Below are 21,365 nucleotides of genomic sequence, written 5' to 3'. Positions count from 1 at the left end.
ACGAATTTAACAATTATTTCACAACAGTGGCCGATAAATTATCTTGTGAGCTCCCCATTACGGACAGAAATGAGTTTGGGGCCGACAGTCCTAATTAAAAAAAAACTATATAAAAGGTATACAAAGAGGCTGTTTTAATTTTTCTCCTGCCACAGAAAAGTTTGTATTAGATGAATTATCCAAGTTGAAAATATCAAAAAGTATCGGACTTGACTTGGTTCCTGCTAGATTTTTAAAGGATGGTGCAAAAAATGTCTTTATACCTTTAACTAACACTATTAACCTATATATTTCAACTTGTACCTTCCCTGATGAAATGAAAATCGCTAAAGTCACACCACTACACAAAAAGAAAGACAAAACTCATGTTGGGAATTATAGACCTATTAGTGTGTTAAGCATATAGTGTCGAAAATTTTGGAGAAATGCGTGTATTCTCAAATTGAGAAATACTTTAAAGAATACAAAATCATTTATGAATTTCAGTCTGGTTTTAGGAATGGTTATTCTACTGAAACATGTTTAATTCACTTGTTGGATTTTGTTAGGAATGAAATTTCCGAAGGCCGTTATGTTGGGATGGTTCTTCTTGACTTAAAAAAAGCATTCGATACAGTTAATCATGAAATACTCTTAAAGAAATTAGAAGTGATGGGTTTGAATTCAGCATGCTTGAATTGGTTTAGGTCTTACTTGACCAATCGCCGTCAAGTGGTATCCATGCAAAATGTACTTTCATATTCTATGCCTATAAACTGCGGAGTTCCACAGGGGAGCATATTAGGTCCCATTCTTTTTATGTGCTATATCAATGATATGTGTAATTGTGTTAATGAAAGTAAATTACTTTTATATGCAGACGACAGTGTTTTACTCTATTCTGATACAAGTCCTAAGCTGATCGGTGAAAAACTTAGCTTAGAATTATCAAATTGTGTTAAATGGATGACAGATAATAAGCTTAGCTTACATGTTGGTAAGACTGAAAGTATTTTGTTTTGTTCGCGGGGTAAGTCTAAGCATACAGATTATTTCAATATATACTATAACAATCAATTAATTAAGAGACAGAATTCCGTGAAGTATTTAGGCCTGATATTGAATAGTGATCTCTCATGTACATCTATTGTAAAAAAAGCTAATGCTCGCTTGAAATTTCTATATACCGGTACCAAAACTGCATGAATACGAAATCCAGACGCATTTTAAGCTTTTCATTAATACAGTGTTTATTTGATTATGCTAATGCAGCATGGTACTGCAGTCTTGGAAAGGTTGATCAAAAAAAGTGTATAATTATTCAAAATAAGATTGTTAGATTTATTACTTGCTTACACCCAAGAACACATGTTGGGAAGAATGAAGTCGAAAAAGCTGACCTTCTTCGCATAGACCTGAGGTCGCAACAACTTATACTTCACCATGTTCATAAAACTTTCTATTCAAACGAATATCATTACATATCAAAAAAATTTGTTCACATTCAAGAAGGCCGAACAAAATCATGCGGATATATTTAAAGGGGAATCCAGCCTTGGCCATAAAATGTTGTGTTGGGAAGGAGAAAAAATGAATTAAACAGAATGGTGAAAGTTTGAAAGAAATCGGACAAGCAATAAGAAAGTTATAGCTGCTTTAAAATTGAGATCACTAATAGTATGTAGATTTCAAATTGGCAACTGGGTAAGGAAATTATGACAATGGGCAAGGACAACTTTCCCATAGGCCATGTACTTTATTATCAGGGATTTGTGGTTTTCTCCTAAGTACCCATTCCCCTGGGGCAGTTATCTAAATATAACCCAGGTAATATATTGTTTAATGTCCTCATGAAAGAAAAATATAATTTGAAATAAAACTTTTTGAAAAAATGACATTTTAGGCATAATATGTATTGGAGTACATGGAAGAGTAGTCCTTGCCTTACATCACTATGACATCCCATATGCGGCCAATTTGAAGTCTCCATGAATATAGTGATTACCAATATTTACAACTTTTAAAAATTCATAACTTTCTTGTTGTTTGTCCAATATTGTTCAAACTTTCACCTATCAACTTGTCTGAATTTTCCTTTCCTTATAAAAACAAGTTTTTATTTGGGTTGGATTCCCCTTTAAGGTTCAGGGCTGGGGGGGGGGGGGGGTGGGCTGCGTGGGCCTATAATAGCTGTTACAATTGCCAGAGATTTTCTTTTTCGCAACAGGCCTCTGACTTTCATGACCTTGTAGGCCTAATTAAGCTGAAATCGCATTATGTGCAAGCTAGCTTATAAAACCTAAAAATGTGAGGCGTGCCCCTTCTTATGTTTTGTGGTTTTTTTAAGGAGGGGGGTGGGAGGAACTAGGAGAAAAGAGGATAAAGATGGAGAGAAAACAAGAAAGAATGGAGGAATAAGCTATACACGCAGGCGCGGTTCTATATAGACTTAACTTTTTTTACGGGGGGGGGGTCTTCTGGGGGCTTGAAATATTTTTGACGTTGGTTTTTTTCAATACAATAAAAATGGCCTATTGTGGATAGCCTTATACACACCAATTAGCTAGTCACCCTCCTATGAAATTTTCTAATATTGTGCGAGGCAGCATAGCGACCGAGAAAAAAAAATCAAAATGCTTGAGAATTTTTCATCTCATTTATTATGCATTAGGGCCTGATCGGTGTTACAGATGTAGATGAGGACATTTAACGATAGAAAGGGGGGCGGGGGTAGGACTGGATAGGCAGGAAATTGGTTTGTGTTAATTGTTACCCAGTCCTGAGGCGTTTTTTAAACTTTGAACGTAAAAAGGTATAGAACATGGCAGGAGATGGGGTTTTAATATGACACCCCTTAAAAATACGAGGGGATGTGGTGACCAGGGAGAAAATGTTTGAAGCCAAACCTAGAATTTGAAGCACTTATGATCTTTACAAATAATAATGTAATTAAGCCTATATACACCTGCAGCAAATAATACTGAATGGGATACTTATTCAACAAAACGGCCAAATGATATACCCTGCACAACATCCCAGTATAACACAAAAGAATACACATATCCTATGTGGCCTATTGAAGACCAGTCAAATCATTTACATCTAATAATAATAATAATACATTAGATTTGTATAGCACACTTTCCATCTTGATTAGATGCTCTAAGGCGGAGCGCTTTTGATGACCAAAGTCCAAAACACGACAGGTTTTATTCAATTTTATGGCATTTCGTGGTGGGTGAATACATTATGGAGGTTAAGTTGCAAGGCAGTCTACTATATAGCTTAGCTATTGCAGGAGATTATTGATTTCATTAATGTGTTCTTCATTTAGATGATATTTTGCGAGGGAGCGTTTAGCGACCGAGCGAGAAAATTTTTGAATTTGAATATTAAAAACTTTTATTTTAGAGCACTTGACGACATGAATGAAATAATTATATAGGCCTTCGCTTATAGGACCTATATATATATATATATATATATATATATATATATATATATATATATATATATATATAAATATATATATATTTGTTTTCTTTGTGGTCGATTTTTTTTTTTTTTGGGGGGGGGGGGGCTTCAGTCCCAAAACCCGGGGGTCTGGGTCGATCAGTTAAATCATGGAATACGGGGGGAATAACCCCGTTGAGAAACACACCCGGTAGGTCAAGTCCACCCCAGAAAAATATTGATTATTTTAATAACTAGAGAAAAATCAAACTAGCAAAACGCTGAAAATTCCATCAAAATCGGATGTAAAATAAGCCTATGACATTTTAAAGTTTGCTTATTTTTCACAAAACACTAGTGATATGTACAACTCAAATGAGACAGTCGATGATGTCCCTCACTCACTATTTCTTTTGTTTTTTATTGTTTGAATTATACAATATTTCATTCTTTATAGATGATGCTGAAGAGCTGTATAAACCTTAATGAGAAAGAGTGAGTATATATTGTATCATAAATTATGGGGAAGTTCTGGGAGTATACACTGTAGTCTATGTATAAAACATATGGAAATGAAAACAATTCAAAGTATAAGTTTACTCTAATTTTTATCACTTCCCCCATCTGATTATGCTATATTATGATATTATATATATATATATATTTTTTTTAGTGGGGGTGCATATGGAACTCTTACCAAATTTTTAGTGTTATGCGTTAACTGTTAAGCTAACTTGAGAAAGAATATATTCTCTTTGCGTTCAGATCAGACTTCAGTGGCACTTCATATGTGGTGTGAAAACGTCTGCTATTTCAACTAAACTGCCTATAGCTAGTCACGTTTGTGTCGAATTTTAGTTCATATTTACTTTGATTATGGCTTCAGATGACATTTGGAAGTTGGCATACGGAGGAGACCTCTCCGCATTGAGAGTGAAATTATCGGAGAATAATTCGCTGCTCTTGAAATTAGATCAGGTTTGCAAGTATACCAAATTACTTTCACTGTCGTCGATGTGCATGTGTCGCGACTGAACTACACGTAGACGTAGTCCCACTTGTTAGATTCCATGTAATGTTACCGTTTGTGTTTGGCTATTCAGCGCAGCTCAGCTCAGCTGGGAGGCCGAGGCGGAGTTCAACTTGAGCTCGCGGAGCGGAGGGATCAGGAGGAAACTCCGCCGCGCCCGCCGCCGAAGCCTGCTTTGCGTTGGCAGAAAGTATGTCAGGCATGCACTTTGCTCAACATCTCTTGCAATTGTGTAGACAAATGATTCCCGCATGACTCCGCAGCTATATTTTATACTTTATATATAGGTCATACAGAAAGGGAAATATGCTTTTGTGATGATTGATAATTACTTTTTCGCCGCATCCATCTTGGTCTGGTTATGTGTAGTACATAATTCGGAGGCATGCGAAAATAAACTATGCAATATGTCCTGAAATATGACTCAAATTTGCTCGACTGGGCATGTGCGGGCACTCATCTGGCATATACAGTAATGAACAACAGTCAATATTCCATCAACCACAATTGATAGGTATGTGCGAATACGGGCGCATCGCGAGCGCTGGTTTTGGCTGCACGGTTTTCGCGCGGGTTTCGCTGCAAGTGGCATCGCCTCTGTCTGGGAGGCTCATCGAAAATGGGGTTTCATGCGCATGCGCACATAGTTGATGCAATCTCGTGCCTTGATACAGACAGTTGAAAATGTGCTCTTTCTGTACATATAAGTTTCAATGTGGATACTCGCCTGTGAAGTGTGGATATCGGAGCTTGAAAGTTCATCAAATTTTTGGATGCGCAAATGATCGAAATTTTTTAATGGTAAGTAGAACTACGATCCAATTATGTATCTGAATTGTTATAGAATATATTCAAATCAACAAAAAAAATCAAAATTAAAAGATTCTATCGTTGAGCTGTCCAGATATAAGAGACGCGAGCTACCCTTGTCACAGCCGGTCTCTCGGCAGTCGAGCTGCCCGATGCGGTGGGCTCCCGTCCGTCTTTCGGCAGTCGAGCTACCGGTACCCAATGCGGAGGGCTTGGTGACGGGAGCGGTCGATAGTGAGTCGTTCATGCTGGATTGAACTGGATCTAAATTGTTTACTTGATAATATTGTGCCTTTTTCTGAAAATGTCTGTCATTATACCGTAGATTGTTATTCTGATATTGATTTAAATTTATACATTTTGTCACAAAAACATTCTTTCCTCCTAAGGTTATAGAGTCAACATGTTTTACTTTGATTGTTCAATCATGTTTTATCATTTGGAAACTGGATTCTTTTGGAAGTGGAATATTAATGTTGACTTATTAAATTAAAATGCAAAATCTATAGTGTTTCTTTTTTTTCTTTTGTAGAAAAAAAATATATTTTGAAACTTTTCAATCATGTTTCATTATTTTGAGACTGAATTTGCTTTTGAAAGGGGAATATCATAAATGTTGACTTTTTAATTAAAATGCAAAAATTGTTAATTTTTCAGTTTCTTTTTTTATATATTTTTTAAAGTTTCTTTTTTAAATTATTGTATTGTTTATTTTTTCATTTTTGGGGGGTCATATTTCATTATTAGGAGACTGGATTTGCTTTTGAAAGGAGAATATCTTAAATGTTGATTTTTTTTATTAAAATGCACGAACTAGATGTTGTTTATTTTTTTGTTGTAATTTTTTTCACTCTTGTAAGAAAATACATGAAAACTCAGAGGAAAGAATATTTCATTTCCAGATGGGTCTAAGTCATGTATTTATGTTTTCTTTATTATTAATTTTACTATTTATTTTTTTATTCACTTTTCTTTTTTTAGGGGCGCAGGTGGGGGTTGTGTTTTGAATTGGAAAATGGGGATGGGATTGGTACAAGTTTTTGTGTCACTTTTGTTTCTCTTGTTTTCAGTGCTTGTTTGGAGCTTTGATGTCTGTTTTGTTGTTGTTTAGAGCTTTGTTATATATTTTTCCTGGTTGTTTTTTGTTTTGTTTTGAAAGAAATAGACCACTCTTTTCCTTTTCTTTTGGCTTCGACTAATAATTTGAATTTATTTATTTTTCTTTAAAAAGAGAGCTCAAACAGGGCCTTAGTAATACAATGTATGTATACAAATATAAGACATTGACAACTGATAGAATATATTAAAACTTAATTTTCGTCCTTCTTGATACTTGAAATAAATTGCATACAATTCTACATCCATATTTTACACTCAGCTGCTCATTCCTTCTAAAAAAATGTAATCACATGTCCATTGTCTCTCAAATCAAAAGCTACATATTATACATGTATAACAAATTGTTGAAACAATATAATACATAAGGAATTGGTGAAACAATCAAAATCATCAGAAAAAAGCACACATATTTTTATTTGGTCATACAAAGTACAAAAGAAAATGTTTTATATGTAAAAAAGGACCCCCGTACATACACATATACAAAATTACAATACTAAGTTGAAAAAGAGCTTGTAATTTATATCAGAAAAACAAAGAAATACATTAGAAATTACAATAACAATACTTTAGACAAATTCATTTAGGAAATTATCTACATGATGCTGTCTTGATGCCAACTAAATTATATGAATTATCTATCATAATCACCTTCATTTGGCAAAAAAAGAGGCGAGTAATTGTGATTTTGTGTTATTTGCATAATTAATTAGAATTAATTAGAAGAAATTATTTTACACATAATAAGAAAAATTACAAGATGAATTGATATACACCAATTGAGCATTCTCTCACCTTTCCATTGATACCTAAATTACTTCATAGGACTCAAAAACAAAGAAGTTAGAACCTGTTGAAGACTTGGGTCCAAAATGGTCACAAAATGGTCACAAAAATGGGTTCTGTACTCCATTGACTTTACATTAAGACAATGACCACAAATTTGGATGAATATGCGCAACTTAAACTGGAATAACTTTCTAATTTCTTGATGAAAATTAAAGTTCTTGGTATCATTTTAAAGGTCTTTTTAAGAGCTTTCAAGTGATACCAAATTTATTCATATTTGATGATTTTCATTTTTTTTGTCACATACCTACAATTGAAATTTTCATTCGCCGCAAACGATCGGAAAAGTGTTAAAGTCTGGTTTCAGTAAAGGTCAAATTCTTTCTTTTTTCATTAATTAAACTAAGGTTAATTGATATAATCTGGGCAAATATCTCGTCGTAATATTGCTTGGTTATTGATGTTTTGTCATGCATTCAAATTTCTGTTTGGTTATTAATATGAAAGATGGAAAATCGATACATATAAATATTCGTAAAATTTCACCCCTCGGATTTCTTCAATGAAACTGGCGGCTTCGAAGCTGGACATCAAAAGGGTCCTTATTGCCGTTCTTTCTTTTGTGCTTCTTTAGAAATGAACAGCTGCTTGAATAAATTTGTTGACTGTTGGAACTCCAGTCATAGAATCTCCTTGCTATGACTATGTACATCATTGTCTGATAGTGTCAGCAGATTTACCAAACAGTGAAACACTTTCTGTTCATGTTGACTTGTGTCATATATCATGTATATGATAAATCCATCATTCTTAACCCAGGGAGCCCAGGACTCGTCCATGTAATATTAGAATTATTAAAAGGGGAAAAAATAAATTATGCACTTACCTCGATTATATGGATGAAGGTCTATTGTGACACAGAATCCTGACATCGAGGCACAAACTGGACCCTCAAAAAAAGGAAAAGTTCTGTCACGTTCGTTCTCCTTCTTTCAAAATTGAAAACAAAATGGCCGATTGATACCGAGAACGAATGCGACATGGAGGTTTTCCTTTTTTTGAGGGTCCAGTTTGTGCCTCAAACTTAAGTCAGGATTCTGTGTCACAATTAATAGACCTTTATCCATATAATCGAGGTAAGTGCATAATTTTTTTTTCCCCAATTTATTTGGAGTGCTATTCCGACCTCATTCTACCCCATTTTGGAGAATACCCATGTCTGCCTAGTATTACACGGACGAGTCCTGGGTTACATCATTCCATGCATATTGCAAGTAGGGCTGTTATCGAATATCGTTAAGAAAATTCTCTGTCGATATATCGCTAAAAATATCTTACCGATATCGATAATTATCGACAAAAGAACATAATCAATACGCATTTTTTATGCATTTTTATATTAAATATAGTGATTTCACATAGGCCAACTCGCGTTACGCGTTGGTCAAAATTTGCATCTGCCACTGTAGCTGTACCAAGAATGCTTTAAAATCATATCTATGTACATAGACTAATCATTGTTAATATGATTTTTTATCTAGGCCTTTGTATTATTTTCAATTGTTAAAATGAATGATTTGAACTTAGATTAGATTTATAGGGTGATTCCATACGTGTCGTACGGGACATTTAGAGAACATTTTACAGTTTTTTGACAAGAAAAACAAAAAATATTCCAGTAACTAAAGGTGATCATCAAGTACTACCAGAGTGTTAGAAAATTCAAGACTTAACATGACTTGAATTCACATCCTGTATAATACAGATTTAAAATAGTAATGTGTCGTACGGACGCAGAAAAAGTGGCTTTTTTCGAAATCTCAAGTTTGTACTCTAAAGTCTGTGAGTTGGACGGATAATTTTCGTAGAAACTGAACTCAAATTGATATTCAATTACCCAAGAACAAACACATCTATGAAAAAAAGCAAAATAAACATTCATGAATAAATAAAGCAAATTACAATTTTCGAGAACATTGTGGCGTACGGGACACTCAAAATGTGTCGTACGGGACACCTCTAAATTGAAGCCAAACTTTCTTACTTTATGTCTCTTTGACTTCTTCAATCACTCTATTTGGCTGATGATAATGAAAGTCCTATCAAACTAAAGACATTCATTATGTTAGAAACCGCAATTGGCTGAATATTTCTGTCAATATATCATAAACAAAATAATGTGTCGTACGGGACACTTGTGTGTCGTACAGGACACTTCTGTGTCGTACGGGACACTTCTGTGTCGTACGGGACACTTGTGTGTTGTACAGGCACTTGCGTGTTGTACTGGGCAGTCTGAATAAAACAATTAACTTTTATCAATTAGAAGGGGAGCATTGCCCCTAAATTCTTCCTTTTTAATGAAAAGTCTTTTAATAAGTAGTCATTCAGGACAATATAATTAAGTAACCTCAATATATACAATCGGGAGCAATATGTTATCATTTTTTTCATGATGGGAAATGTACAAGGGTTCGCAGCATTTTTTCCAAGCTGAAGAACTTGAGGTTTTGTGTGAAGTTATATTTTAGTAAATTATTTGATGATTTCCAATACACTATTTAAACAATGAATGAATGAAACTGTAAATTATGGGGTTAAAATGTTATAATTTTTCATATAAAATGTATACATACATGATATATGTCACAACTGTCACTTATAATTCCACAAAATATTTTTTTCTAAAGAAATGCGGTTCTACTTTTTCAAACCTTTCTGCATTTCATGAAACCATATGGTTTGTCTTATTTTCCAGATTTTTATTTACAACTTGAAAAAAGTAGTAGTTTCAATACTGTATATAAAAAAATTAGTGATCATCAAGGGAAGTCCAAATAGTTGATTGATATGTAATTTTTTTACATCTTATAATAATTCCATGCAAGAGGAAGTCATCTTCCAGGCTAGGGTGAATCAATTATAAAGGTTTTCTTTTCATGCTCAGTGACAAAGAAATTAACCTGCTCTGACCAGTGAAAATCACCAGTTTAGCTGCAGGGATTCCCAAAAGAATACACCTACACTATGACATCAATTAAATGGTTAGAATCACCTATTTCATGTTCTATGGAGATAAAAAAGTATTTTTTCAGTTCACTGTATGTCCAATAAATTACTTGAATTAAAATAGGCCTACTATTTACAGTTTCTGAATCAAAATCCTGCAATTAAATGCATTATATATTGTGTGTCGTACGGGACAACTTTTAATAGGACAATTATTGAAAAATGAAGGGCTGTGATTAGATCCTTATGGGATAAATCGATCACCCATGGGTCAAAGAAAGAGAAACTGATATTGTGAAATTGCATCATCAAAAATAAAATTGTAGGACAAACTTTTGCATCTTTATGTGTCGTACGGGACATTGCCAAAAATAGGTTCGGAAAAATCAGGGCTGCCCCTATTATGGATCATGAAAATGTTGTAGATATCATTTGGAACCATCAATGATACATTATTCCATTGACGTGCAATATTTTCAATCTTCTCGTGCTTTGCCAATAATTGTTTCAGGCAGTGTTTGTACTTGACTATTTAATTAGCAAAATTATTAAAAATTGAAAATTCCATTATTCTTCCCCAAAAAAACTATATCTGATTTCACTTTTGGTTAAAACTCATAATTTTCATAAAATTTAGGTATCATAGTAAAATATTACACTACTTATGACTTATTGAAAGCATGTTGAAATTTCTGATATTTTTGAAGTTCTAGTGTGGAATCGCCCTATATTTTATATCGATGCTTGAAAATAGATTGATTTCATCCACCATGCAACTCTAACATATTGTAATTTTTTTCATCCTTAGAATGATCGCATGCTAATTCACTGGGCAGCATCAGGAGCTAAGTATGAGGTTGTCCAGTATCTTTTGGAAAATGGAGCACAGGTTAATGTGAAAGATGATGTAAGTACTTTCTTAGAAAGAATCTATATGCTCAGAATAAATAACAAATCTTCTATTGTGTGTTTAGGGTCTGGTACTACTATTTAGGTATGTCATTCCATTTCTTCCTTTCTGCTTCCATTTTCCATTGTGTTACTGTGTAGAAAGGTTAGTTGTACATTTTGGTTTGCTTTTGATTGACATCTGCTCAATTCAGTTTGGTATCTAATTCAGTTCAGTTTTGTATGAATTTCAGTTAGCTTTCTATGTGTTCTTCATCACATCACCCACTATCCTACTTCTCTAGTCTTCTTCATTCCTTTCCTATTCAGATGTGCTCATTCATTCCATCCTCACATCTGGTTCTTTTGTTGAACATTCTTCATTACATAATCACACTTTCCTCCTCATCCTAGATCTTTCTCATTGGTTTATCAAATGAATTGGATTTCTTTAATTTCATTGGTTAGCTTTAGGTTGATTTAAATATCGTTATGTTACTGTGGATACAATTTTGATGTAGGCCGGGAAGGCCAAGTGTATAAGTAGATGGATTTTTGAAATTAAGACACAGATACAGAGATCCAGACCAGACACTCTTCATTTAATTTATTCACCATCTTTGTCTCTGTTAATGTTCCTGTTATGTTTGCAAATGTTATGTTCCTGTTGAGTTGCTGTTGTATTTGAACTGATATTATTTCATCTCGACAATTAATTCAAACCCTACAATTGTTTGATTTTAAATTCTGCAATTGCCATTGTTCTCAACAAGTGTTGGTCAAATTTTGAGCATATTTCTATTCAGTGCCATTTTATGTTAAATTTTTCTTTCTCTCATTTTTAGTCGGGTTGGAGTCCTCTGCACATTGCAGCATCGGTTGGACATGCAGGTATTGTCACTGCTCTGATTGGTAATGATGCTGAGGTCAATGCAACCAATCATACGGGGCAGACTCCTCTTCATTATTCCTCCTCAAGAGATAGGGTTGAGGTAAGTGAGAACAAGAAGGATGTAACTCAGAGTATGTCACAGTCCAGCTTACTACCTGTGCACGGCGAAAAGCAGGTCCTAAGCTATAAATAAACTTAAATTATTTTCAAAATACATTTAGTACAACCCATTTATAAATTCAAGATAAATTCAAGAATCAATTAAAAAAGGATAAAATGGGTATGAAGTCTAATGTTCATTCAAGAATAAAAAGTTCACACTTTGTATGATCTGTTAACCACTCAAGCTGTCAAAAAAAAAATGGAAATAACTTTTGAATGTTAGTATAAGCTTTAGTTCCCACAATTGCAATGGTTGTGAGATACATTTAGCTTGTCATTATTCACACTTAAAATTGTTAGCAAATTTACAACAAGCTTTTCTATGACACACTCCTAGGTGACAGAGATTCTACTTGATCACGGAGCAGACCCCGTGATCAGTGACGAAAATGGTGCCACGCCCCTCCACCGTGCTGCCTCCAGAGGAAACTTAGAAATTGTCAAACTTCTCCTCCAGTTCAACTGCCGGGTGGATGCAACAGATAAGCAAGGAAACACTCCATTGTAAGTGATAAACTCACCTTCATCAGTGGGAAAGTTTTCTTTATTCAAAGATGGTTGCTGTAAACAACTTTCCTTGATTTTGATTGGCGAGAAACGCAGGTGTCTGACTCTAACTTTGGTAATTTTTTTAATGAAAACTCTCAGAGCCCTTTTCCCCATTGAATTTAGTCTATTTTGCTGTCATTTTTTTTGGTCAAAAGATACTAGTTGATACTCTAGTTGATACTTGATGAGCCCCTGTCTTTCTTTACTTTCGTCCCTTGTTAGTTTTTTTTTCCTCTTTATGGCAGACATTTTGATATTTATATCTTTCTTCCTTTCAGACATCTTGCTTGTGAGGAGGAGAGAAAAGAAGAAGCTGTTGCCCTTGTTGAACATGGAGCAAGCCTTGAAATATTGAATAAGGTCAGTGTGATAGTATCATTGGATGGGTGGGGCAGGGACTGTCCTGTTGAGGCCTGAAAATCATCCACTAATTCTTAACCACTTTAAAAGAATTTTTTCCAGCATGGATAGTAACAGACAGCAAAATTTCAGAAGTGTATACAAAATTTGTAAGAGGAAGATGGACCAAAATTTTTTCAAGATATTCTTTGACAGCTTATAGTATTTTGAATTTTTTAAGACAAAAAGTTACTATTTTCTTATTTATTTCAATGTTTTATGGCTATTTGAGCCAATTACATTAGGGCCCTCTATATCTTAACTTGAAAATTTGAATTTTCTCCAAGAATCATCAGAAAATCAACATCCACTACACATTTGGAAGTTGGAATGTTAGATAATGATTGAGTTTGATTCATTTTATCGACCCTTTAGACAGGCCATGGCGTGTTTTCCTTCAGCAAGAAAAACACCCACATTGTGCTGCACTCAACCCAGGTGCGGTGAATGGGTACCCGGCAGGATTAATTTCTTGATTTGCACAAGGCGCTAAATATCAATATTAACAATGCACCCCGGAATAGATTATTCCTAGAGAGATGGAGCTATATAAGTACCTGTTATTCTTTTTGAATAATAAATTGTTATTTTTCATTTTATTATTTTATGAGGAAAAGACACCCCTAGCCTTGGCTCCAGCAGGATTGGCACGGTCATTGAGGAGATTAAAAGAATAGCCTCATCCGATGATGATAAGACTAAATATTTTTTTAATGCAAACTGCTGATGCGCCTCAAGAAAGGCTCTGTCACTTATCGCAGATTAACAAAACTGTAAGCGTCTCTTTATCATTTTTTTTGTCAGATGATGTTAGACAACCGCAAATTTAATTTTTCTTGCCATGAATGGTAGGAGAAATGCACTGTCTGTCAGCATCTAGTAATGTCTGCAACCAGCTGAAGATTGTGTCAGATAATACATCATAATGCATCAGAGTGTGACAGGCACCTTAAACCAAAAGCACGGCTGCATCTTATCCACAAGAATCCCACATTTGTAGCTTACACGATTCTTCATAGAAGGGTAAAGGCAGTGAGTCTGCGAAAGAGCTGCATATTGCTTTTAGTGTCTCTCCCACAACCCTTTCATTCTGTTTATGAAGAATGGGAATTATTAGCAATGAAAGATACTTGTGGAATTTCTTCTGGAAATACATGGTGTTGTATTTTGGTAAGCTTTCTACAACAGCAAAGGACCTCCAGGCTGGAAGAGGATGGCTGAGTGCTACATTTTCTAAGTTTGCCGAGTGCATTTGTTTGGAAACATGAACCTGCAGTTTTTGGAATGCTGGTTTCTTCTACTGTCAACCAACTTGAATTCTGTCTCTCATCAGCTTCATGGGGAAATCAACACCTATACGGGAATTACCAATTTTTATTGTCCATCAGTTAGAATGGAATCAAATTTTACATCCAGTAGAGGTTATGTAATTGTACCTTCGTCCTTGCTTCATGTTGCCTTATCTTATCATCCCTGGTCTTAAATTGCCAAATAAAATGAATTTCTGTGATTTGATATGATGGTGCATCGTATTTGGCTGACCTTAAAATATGCAGGTATGTTACAGGGATTTCAACTGCTTTTCATAAATGTTGGTGTCATCAAAATGTTAATCCACTTGTCCCTGAAAATTGACTTCCTGTGACAGGCTAAGCCTAGCTAGGGAAAAAAGAATAACAAGGAATTCAAACTAATATAAAATAAAATACATTCAAAAATTTATTTTGATATCGTTTTTTTTTCATTGTTTATTGTGACAAAGACACATTTTTTTCAGTGTTTTAGGTACTGCATTGCCATGGGAATGGCATATTATTAGATACCTTACATAAGGCCTTCAAGATAAGGTTGGGCTATTAATCACCTGTCATGACATTCCTAAAAAAAAAAAATTACCAAAAAGCAAAATACAATCATTTACTACTATGGGATTAAAAAGGGAACATTCTTTATTGAGCTTACATATTTTTCCCGGATTTTTTCCATAGAAAGTATTTCTTTGGATCATAACTTGAATCACAGGATACAAAATGCCCCAAGAACTTAGCTATTATTTGATTCCTTGTTCATGATATGTAATAGCATTCTTGTATTGTGATGAAGACAGTATACTTTTTAAGATTGAGTAACATCATTTGGGGATTTGTATCCCACTTGACACTAATGTCTAATGGAAAGATACAAACTCTCACTTGCCGCTCTCCACCCAGGGGTATGTGGTAGATTATGGTGAATGGACACCATGGATGAACAGTGGTATTTTGTAAATACCACTGAAATGGGCCACCCTCCATATCTTAAATGGTTTATGCGATGCGTTAAATTGTTCATGTATATATTTCATTCTTTTTCTATGGAATAAATACAAACTAACCAATGTCAATGTGTTATGATTGGGAATTTAGGTAATGTTTTCTAATTAAAATATATCGGGACCGCAGAAATCTTTTTGACTTAGAAGAGGCGTGTGTAGCACATATAATCTGGTCTAAAAATTGCTGTGACTTAGAAAAAATTCAATCTGTAAAATGACCAGAATGCTAATGCACATGATGCACTCTTGAATCACATTATGACCACATTGATAGTAGTACCGGTAATACATACTAAAAGTTGACTATAGAAACTCTGTATCAAGCAGACACATATCTAGGGGGGGGGGGGGGCAATTGCTTATAATATTTTGGTGGTTCCTAATTGGAAGTAATTTTTTCTGCCCCAGGTATCAAGTGCTGTATTAATGTAGATTTATTTCTTATAGCTCTTCATAGTTGTTACACACAAGCACACAATACTGCTAGTGGTAGAAAATATTGCACAACTCACTCCAATAAAAAGACTTGATGAAACTTTTCATTGCATATGCGTCAGCCTATGTAATTACTTTAATAAACTGTTAGGTTATATTCAAATTACAATAGTTTACCATTTGTATTCTAATATTCCAAGAACAAAAACTGATTTTATACTGCTTGGTATCTTGAATCCTTCTGTTGCTAGTTGGTATAAAGAAATCTGGTTCTTGTATTTGTTTTGATTTAAACCATATTGATATTATTCCGTTTACAAAAGAAAATTCAAAGCGGATGAATTCTAAGTTTGATTCTGTATCAGTCTGTTGATAATTGTATAAATGTGTTTATAGTAAATGAAAGTGTAAATTCTTTTAATCTTCAAAGGGCTCTCCAGGTCTTGAACGCGGAAGTATGTACCGGTAGTTTGTCCCAGTTCGTAAATTTGGAATAACTTTTTGGTGTATAGTTAAATGTGAGAAATAATTTGATTGAGATAGATGGGCAGGGAGGAGCTTGGAGGGAAAGAGAAAAGGAGAAAGGGAAGATGGAGGAAGGGGGGGGGGGTCTTAAAGAGAGGAGAATGTGTTTGGAGAGGGAGAGGGGGAGATTGAGAATGTGTGTACAAATTAAAGTATGGAAAGCAAAAACAAGATAGAGAGAGAGAGAGTGGGGGATGTTATTTCTTTATTGATGTTGAAGTGATGAAATGAGGGATATAAAGAAAAACAAGATACTTTGGATTTTCATTGGCGGAAGCAAACATTCTTATTCTATGTGAATTTTCTTATCGTGTGATCAAATTTTATTTGCCCAGAAGGAAAAACCAGTAAGACCAGCAAGAATTTTTACTGGTTTCCAGTTGAATTTTACTGGTTTCCAGTATATTTTTACTGGGCCAGTTGATTTTTAACTGGACCAGTAAAAATCAACTGGAGACCAGTTCCAACAATTGCATTCCAGTTGAAGCAATTAGTAATACCAGTTAAATTGTTTTTCATCAAACTGGTGTTACTGGTCCAATAAATGGTTTCCAGTAGATTTTTACTGGTTTCCAGTATATGTTTACTGGACCAGTTGATTTTTAACTGGACCAGTAAAAATCAACTGGAGACCAGTTCAAACAATTGCATTCTAGTTGAAGCAAAGTAGTAATACCAGTTAAATTGTTTTTCATCAAACTGGTGTTACTGGTCCAATAAATAATGATTTTATTTCAAGTCAGATCATTTGACGAATTATGGAAAATGAATCTTGCAATTCAGAGAAAGTTATCGTTATCGATTGTTATCATCATTCTTCTTATAATTATCATAATTATTATTTGTATGATTATTATGATAATTGTTATCATTCTTATTACTGTTATCATTGTTATTGATATTGTAATTATTATTATTAATATTATCATAATTATCAAGTATTAACATTATCATTAAAACAATTATTTCCTTTAATTATGATTAAGAGCAAGATAAATTCCTCTGATATAGTCAACTGGTCTAAAGTAATTCATTGTTTGAAATTGAACTGGTCAAGACCAGTAATTCTGATGATGCTGATCACGTGGTTTACCTCATTTGCATATTTCCTGTTTTTAAAAGAAAAATCAGGATTTAGCATGGAATATCCTTGCAATGGCACTCATTGTTGTTTAAAAACTTTCTAAATAAGTGTGTGAACTAATTCACAATGAAAATGTGTAATTTCATATATCACATTTAAAATAACAGCAGAAAAATTAATTTACTAACCATCTTTTCCATCACATTTCACTGACCATGGTATATAGGTATATAACAAAGCAAATGCATGTAATAAATTGATCCAGTAAGACCAGTACGAGGATCAGTTCAAGGACCAGTCAGACCAGTAGAAAATACCAGTAAAGACCAGCTTAAATTGGATACCAGTATGAAGACCAGTGAGACCAGTAACAACCACCAGAAACAACACCAGTATAAAATTCCAGTTATTCAAGACCAGTTTAATTTTTAACTGGACCAGTAAAATTTTAACTGGACCAGTATGACCAGTTAGACCAGTAAACCGATGTTCCAATTTCCAGAGTTACCAGTTAAAATTCTACTGGTCTAACTGGTCCAGTGGAACTGGTTTTTCCTTCTGGGTGAATACAAACAATAAGAAAAATTCATTCATTGAAAATAATTCGAATCCGAATGAATACTATCCAAAATCACAGCTGTTTTGGACACGAGATTGCAAGGACTAATTCCGACAATCGGTTTTAGCATAATGGACCTCGCATAATAGGTCCACTGTTTGCTATTGATCAAAATTAAGTAGAACGTGATTATGAAAAATTATGATTTTAATAAAAGAAAGGTGTAGTTCTGTATACTAGGCCCAAATGTCGGGATTGAAAAAAAAACCTGACCATCATCACATTATTCATGGAGATCACAACAAAGTTTCGAGTAAGGCCTAATATGCTGGGGAAAAAAGCAAAGACAATTTAAAGGGGAATCCAACCCAAATAAAAACTTATTTTTATAAGAAAAAGAAAAATCAGATAAGTTGATAGGTGAAAGTTTGAACAATAATGGACAAACAACAAGAAAGTTATGATTTTTTTAAAGTTGTAAATATTGGTAATCACTATACCCATGGAGACTTCAAATTGGCCGCATATGGGATGTCATAGTGATGTAAGGCAAGGACTACTCTTCCATGTACTCCAATACATATTATGGCTAAAATGTCATTTTTCCCAAAAGATTTATTTCAAATTATATTTTTCTTTCATGAGGACATAAAACAATAAACTACCTAGATTATATTTAGATTACTGCCCCAGGGGAATTGGTACCTGATAATAAAGTACATGGCCTATGGAAAAGTTGTCCTTGCCCCTTGTCATAATTTACTTACCCAGTTGCCAATTTGAAATCTACATACTATTAGTGATCTCAATTTAAAAACAGCTTTAACTTTCTTATTGCTTGTCCGATTTCTTTCAAACTTTCGCCATTCTGTTTAATTTATTTTTCTCCTTCCCAACACAACATTTTATGGCCAAGGCTGGATTCCCCTTTAATAGTCGTTGCATGATTTATTTGTATCCCTTGATAATATAAGTACTGCCAATTATTATCGGAATTCTCAGATTAGAAAAATAACTATGATATGAACCAAAAATAAAAGACTTAAATGTTTTTAGATTTCTTGATGCAATAATACAAAAATATGACTAAGAAATATTTATTTTCTATATTTAATTTCATTTAGAAGGGTAGCCATACTAGCCTAACATGTTTGGCAGTAAGTAAATAAATGAATTAGTATATAAATGAATAGAGTAAAACATCATTTAATGCATTTTTGACACCGATATTCTTTTTGTTTTTCTTTCTTTTAAGCTAGGCATATTGTAATTTATAGTAATTTATCAATAAATAAATCCACAAAGTCTGTGGATTTATTGTAAACTTATAGTGAAACGGGGCCATAGCCAGAATTTTGTATGAGGGGGTTGAATTATAAAGAGTGACCCCTTTCTAATTCTCAGTTCCGTTAATCCCCATGGCTGATCCAGCTTTTGCCAATACGGGGGCCACATGCAGGGATAGAAAAAAAATCATATACATTTTCCCCGATCGGCCGCTTAAATAAATGATGCGTGAGCGAGATCAAATGTTTTATATTTTATGCATTCAGACCTGAAAAATTAACACTGAAAGTAATTTTTGTATTGGTGATGAAAGAAGAGGCACTTGTTAAGGAATGTTTATATTATACTGGTTAACTTTAACTCGATTATGATGAAGACAAATAATGCGAGCGCGAGTTTAATGATATGCTAACTACACTTAAGTTTTGGGGTATCAATGATCAAGACGGGTATCTAAAATAATAATTGATGCGAAGCGCGCGCTGTTTTTTTTTTCGATCTGATAATAATTGACAGTTTAATGAAGAACATGATATAAAAAAATTTGATAAACGATTGTTGCAAATCTGCAGCGCCAGCTTTTTTTAGGTTTATGACTAAATCGGGACATTCTATTCACTTTTTTAATCATGAAAAATATGGCTTTCTTGCTATGAAGAAATAATGCGAGCGCATAGCAAAAGCTGAAAATTTTATAAATTCCAATCTGAAATCCGGAAATTAAAAACGCGTTTTAGATAAAGAATGCATTGGCATTTTGGGCAAGTTGGACCCACAACTCATCAGACACTAGCGTACCTACGGGGGGGGGGGCAGTCTGCCCCCTGACGAGCCACAACCCATGCAAAGGACGTATCCCTGCCCCCCTGACGAGCTTGAAAGACCTTTTTGCCCCCCTGACGAGATTGAAGACCTTTTTTTTTTTGCTTGTCAATTTTTTTGGCGGACGGTTTTGCCCCCCCTGTGGAAAATCCTAGGTACGCCACTGTCATCAGACCGTTGTTCATTTCCCGGTTCCCCCCCAAAAAAAAAAAAAAGCATTGCCTCCTAAATATATGAAGAGCTCAGTTGCAAATGGAGTTAGATTCATTTTTCATCAAATTTGATTTTTTTTTCTTAATGTATAGACTTTTAAATAATAATACTAATAATAATATAATAACAATAATAATGATAAGAACAATAATAATAATGTGACTTGTAAAGCGCCAAATCCACTCTGTACATGTGTTCAAGGCGCATACAGAGCTAAAAGCTAAAAGAGCTTTCAAAAGATTTTTAAAAGTCTCGACAGAGGTGCATTTTTTATGTCTTCAGGAAGGCACAAAGTGAGGCACGCATATGCAAATGATCTCCCCCCACGTTTTTTTAAACTTCTGGAATAACAAGGTAGCGAGAAGTGGATGAGCGCAAAGACCTACTTGGTCTGTAGTAATTGATAAAGGAAAGACTGTATTGTGGTGCTGATCCGTGAATGCTATTAAAAGCAAATATTTCTGATCGGGAGCCAATGCAGCGAATTCACGATAGGAGTGATATGAGAGCGTTTATTTGACAAATATAAAAGTTGAATTTCCCATTAAAAAGTGAACAAAAATGGCAAAAAAATAACTTTTTTCAAAAGGGGTTAGATCCATTTCAGTTTGGGTTGCAAAAGAGGTTAGAGCCACAAAGATCTTTTTATTTTGAAAAGAATATTTAAGAAAAAATATGAAGACAGGTAGAATTCTTTTATTTATGTTCACATTGTAGGGTATCAGGAAAATTTAGTTTTGCATCAGAATATTGCAATACGGGAGATTCAAAAAATTATTTTCTTGGAGTGGATCTAATCCCTTTTGCAACAAAACTCTTCTGGAGAGCTCAATCAGCTCATTTGTTAAAACGGGCTAGATCAATTTTTCATAATTTTTTTATTAAAAAAAATATATATATATAAATTGAAGATAGGTAGATTTCTTTTATACCCAATTTGATGTTTACATGGTAGGGTAGTACATCATGACAATTTAGTTTCTCATAAGAATATTGCAATATGGGAGAATAAAAAAGCATGATTTTTCTCGGAATGGTCCAAAGTGG

The 21,365-nt window shown here is 34.1% G+C and overlaps 1 protein-coding gene across 3 annotated transcripts; it reads left to right on the top strand.

Annotated features, from left to right (window-relative positions):
* Positions 1–4,213: 4,213 nt before the first annotated feature.
* On the top strand, positions 4,214–16,221 carry LOC129270000 (26S proteasome non-ATPase regulatory subunit 10-like). Of its 3 annotated transcripts, none has more exons than XM_064105629.1 (6): positions 4,214–4,410; positions 10,998–11,096; positions 11,923–12,069; positions 12,469–12,635; positions 12,959–13,040; positions 13,884–16,221. In XM_064105629.1, exons 1-6 carry the CDS (start codon positions 4,309–4,311, stop codon positions 13,929–13,931), a joined length of 645 nt encoding a protein of 214 aa, XP_063961699.1. In that variant the 5' UTR covers positions 4,214–4,308; the 3' UTR covers positions 13,932–16,221. The 3 variants fall into 3 exon arrangements, with proteins under 3 accessions (XP_063961699.1, XP_063961698.1, XP_063961697.1); XM_064105628.1 differs by having other exon boundaries at positions 4,228–4,410; positions 12,959–13,041; positions 13,689–16,221; XM_064105627.1 differs by having other exon boundaries at positions 4,228–4,410; positions 12,959–13,046; positions 13,691–16,221.
* The last annotated feature ends 5,144 nt before the right edge of the window (positions 16,222–21,365 follow it).

Source organism: Lytechinus pictus, chromosome 10 (assembly GCF_037042905.1).
Source record: "Lytechinus pictus isolate F3 Inbred chromosome 10, Lp3.0, whole genome shotgun sequence".
Lineage (NCBI taxonomy): Eukaryota > Metazoa > Echinodermata > Echinoidea > Temnopleuroida > Toxopneustidae > Lytechinus > Lytechinus pictus.
This window is presented reverse-complemented; position numbering and strand designations above follow the sequence as displayed.

Coding starts and splice junctions, on each gene's coding strand:
- LOC129270000 (XM_064105627.1), top strand. CDS start 4,309: ATGGCTTCAGATGACATTTGGAAGTTGGCATACGGAGGAGACCTCTCC. Junction 12,070..12,468: donor CCTCAAGAGATAGGGTTGAG/GTAAGTGAGAAC, acceptor ACACACTCCTAG/GTGACAGAGATTCTACTTGA. Junction 13,047..13,690: donor AAATATTGAATAAGGTCAGT/GTGATAGTATCA, acceptor TTATTTTATGAG/GAAAAGACACCCCTAGCCTT.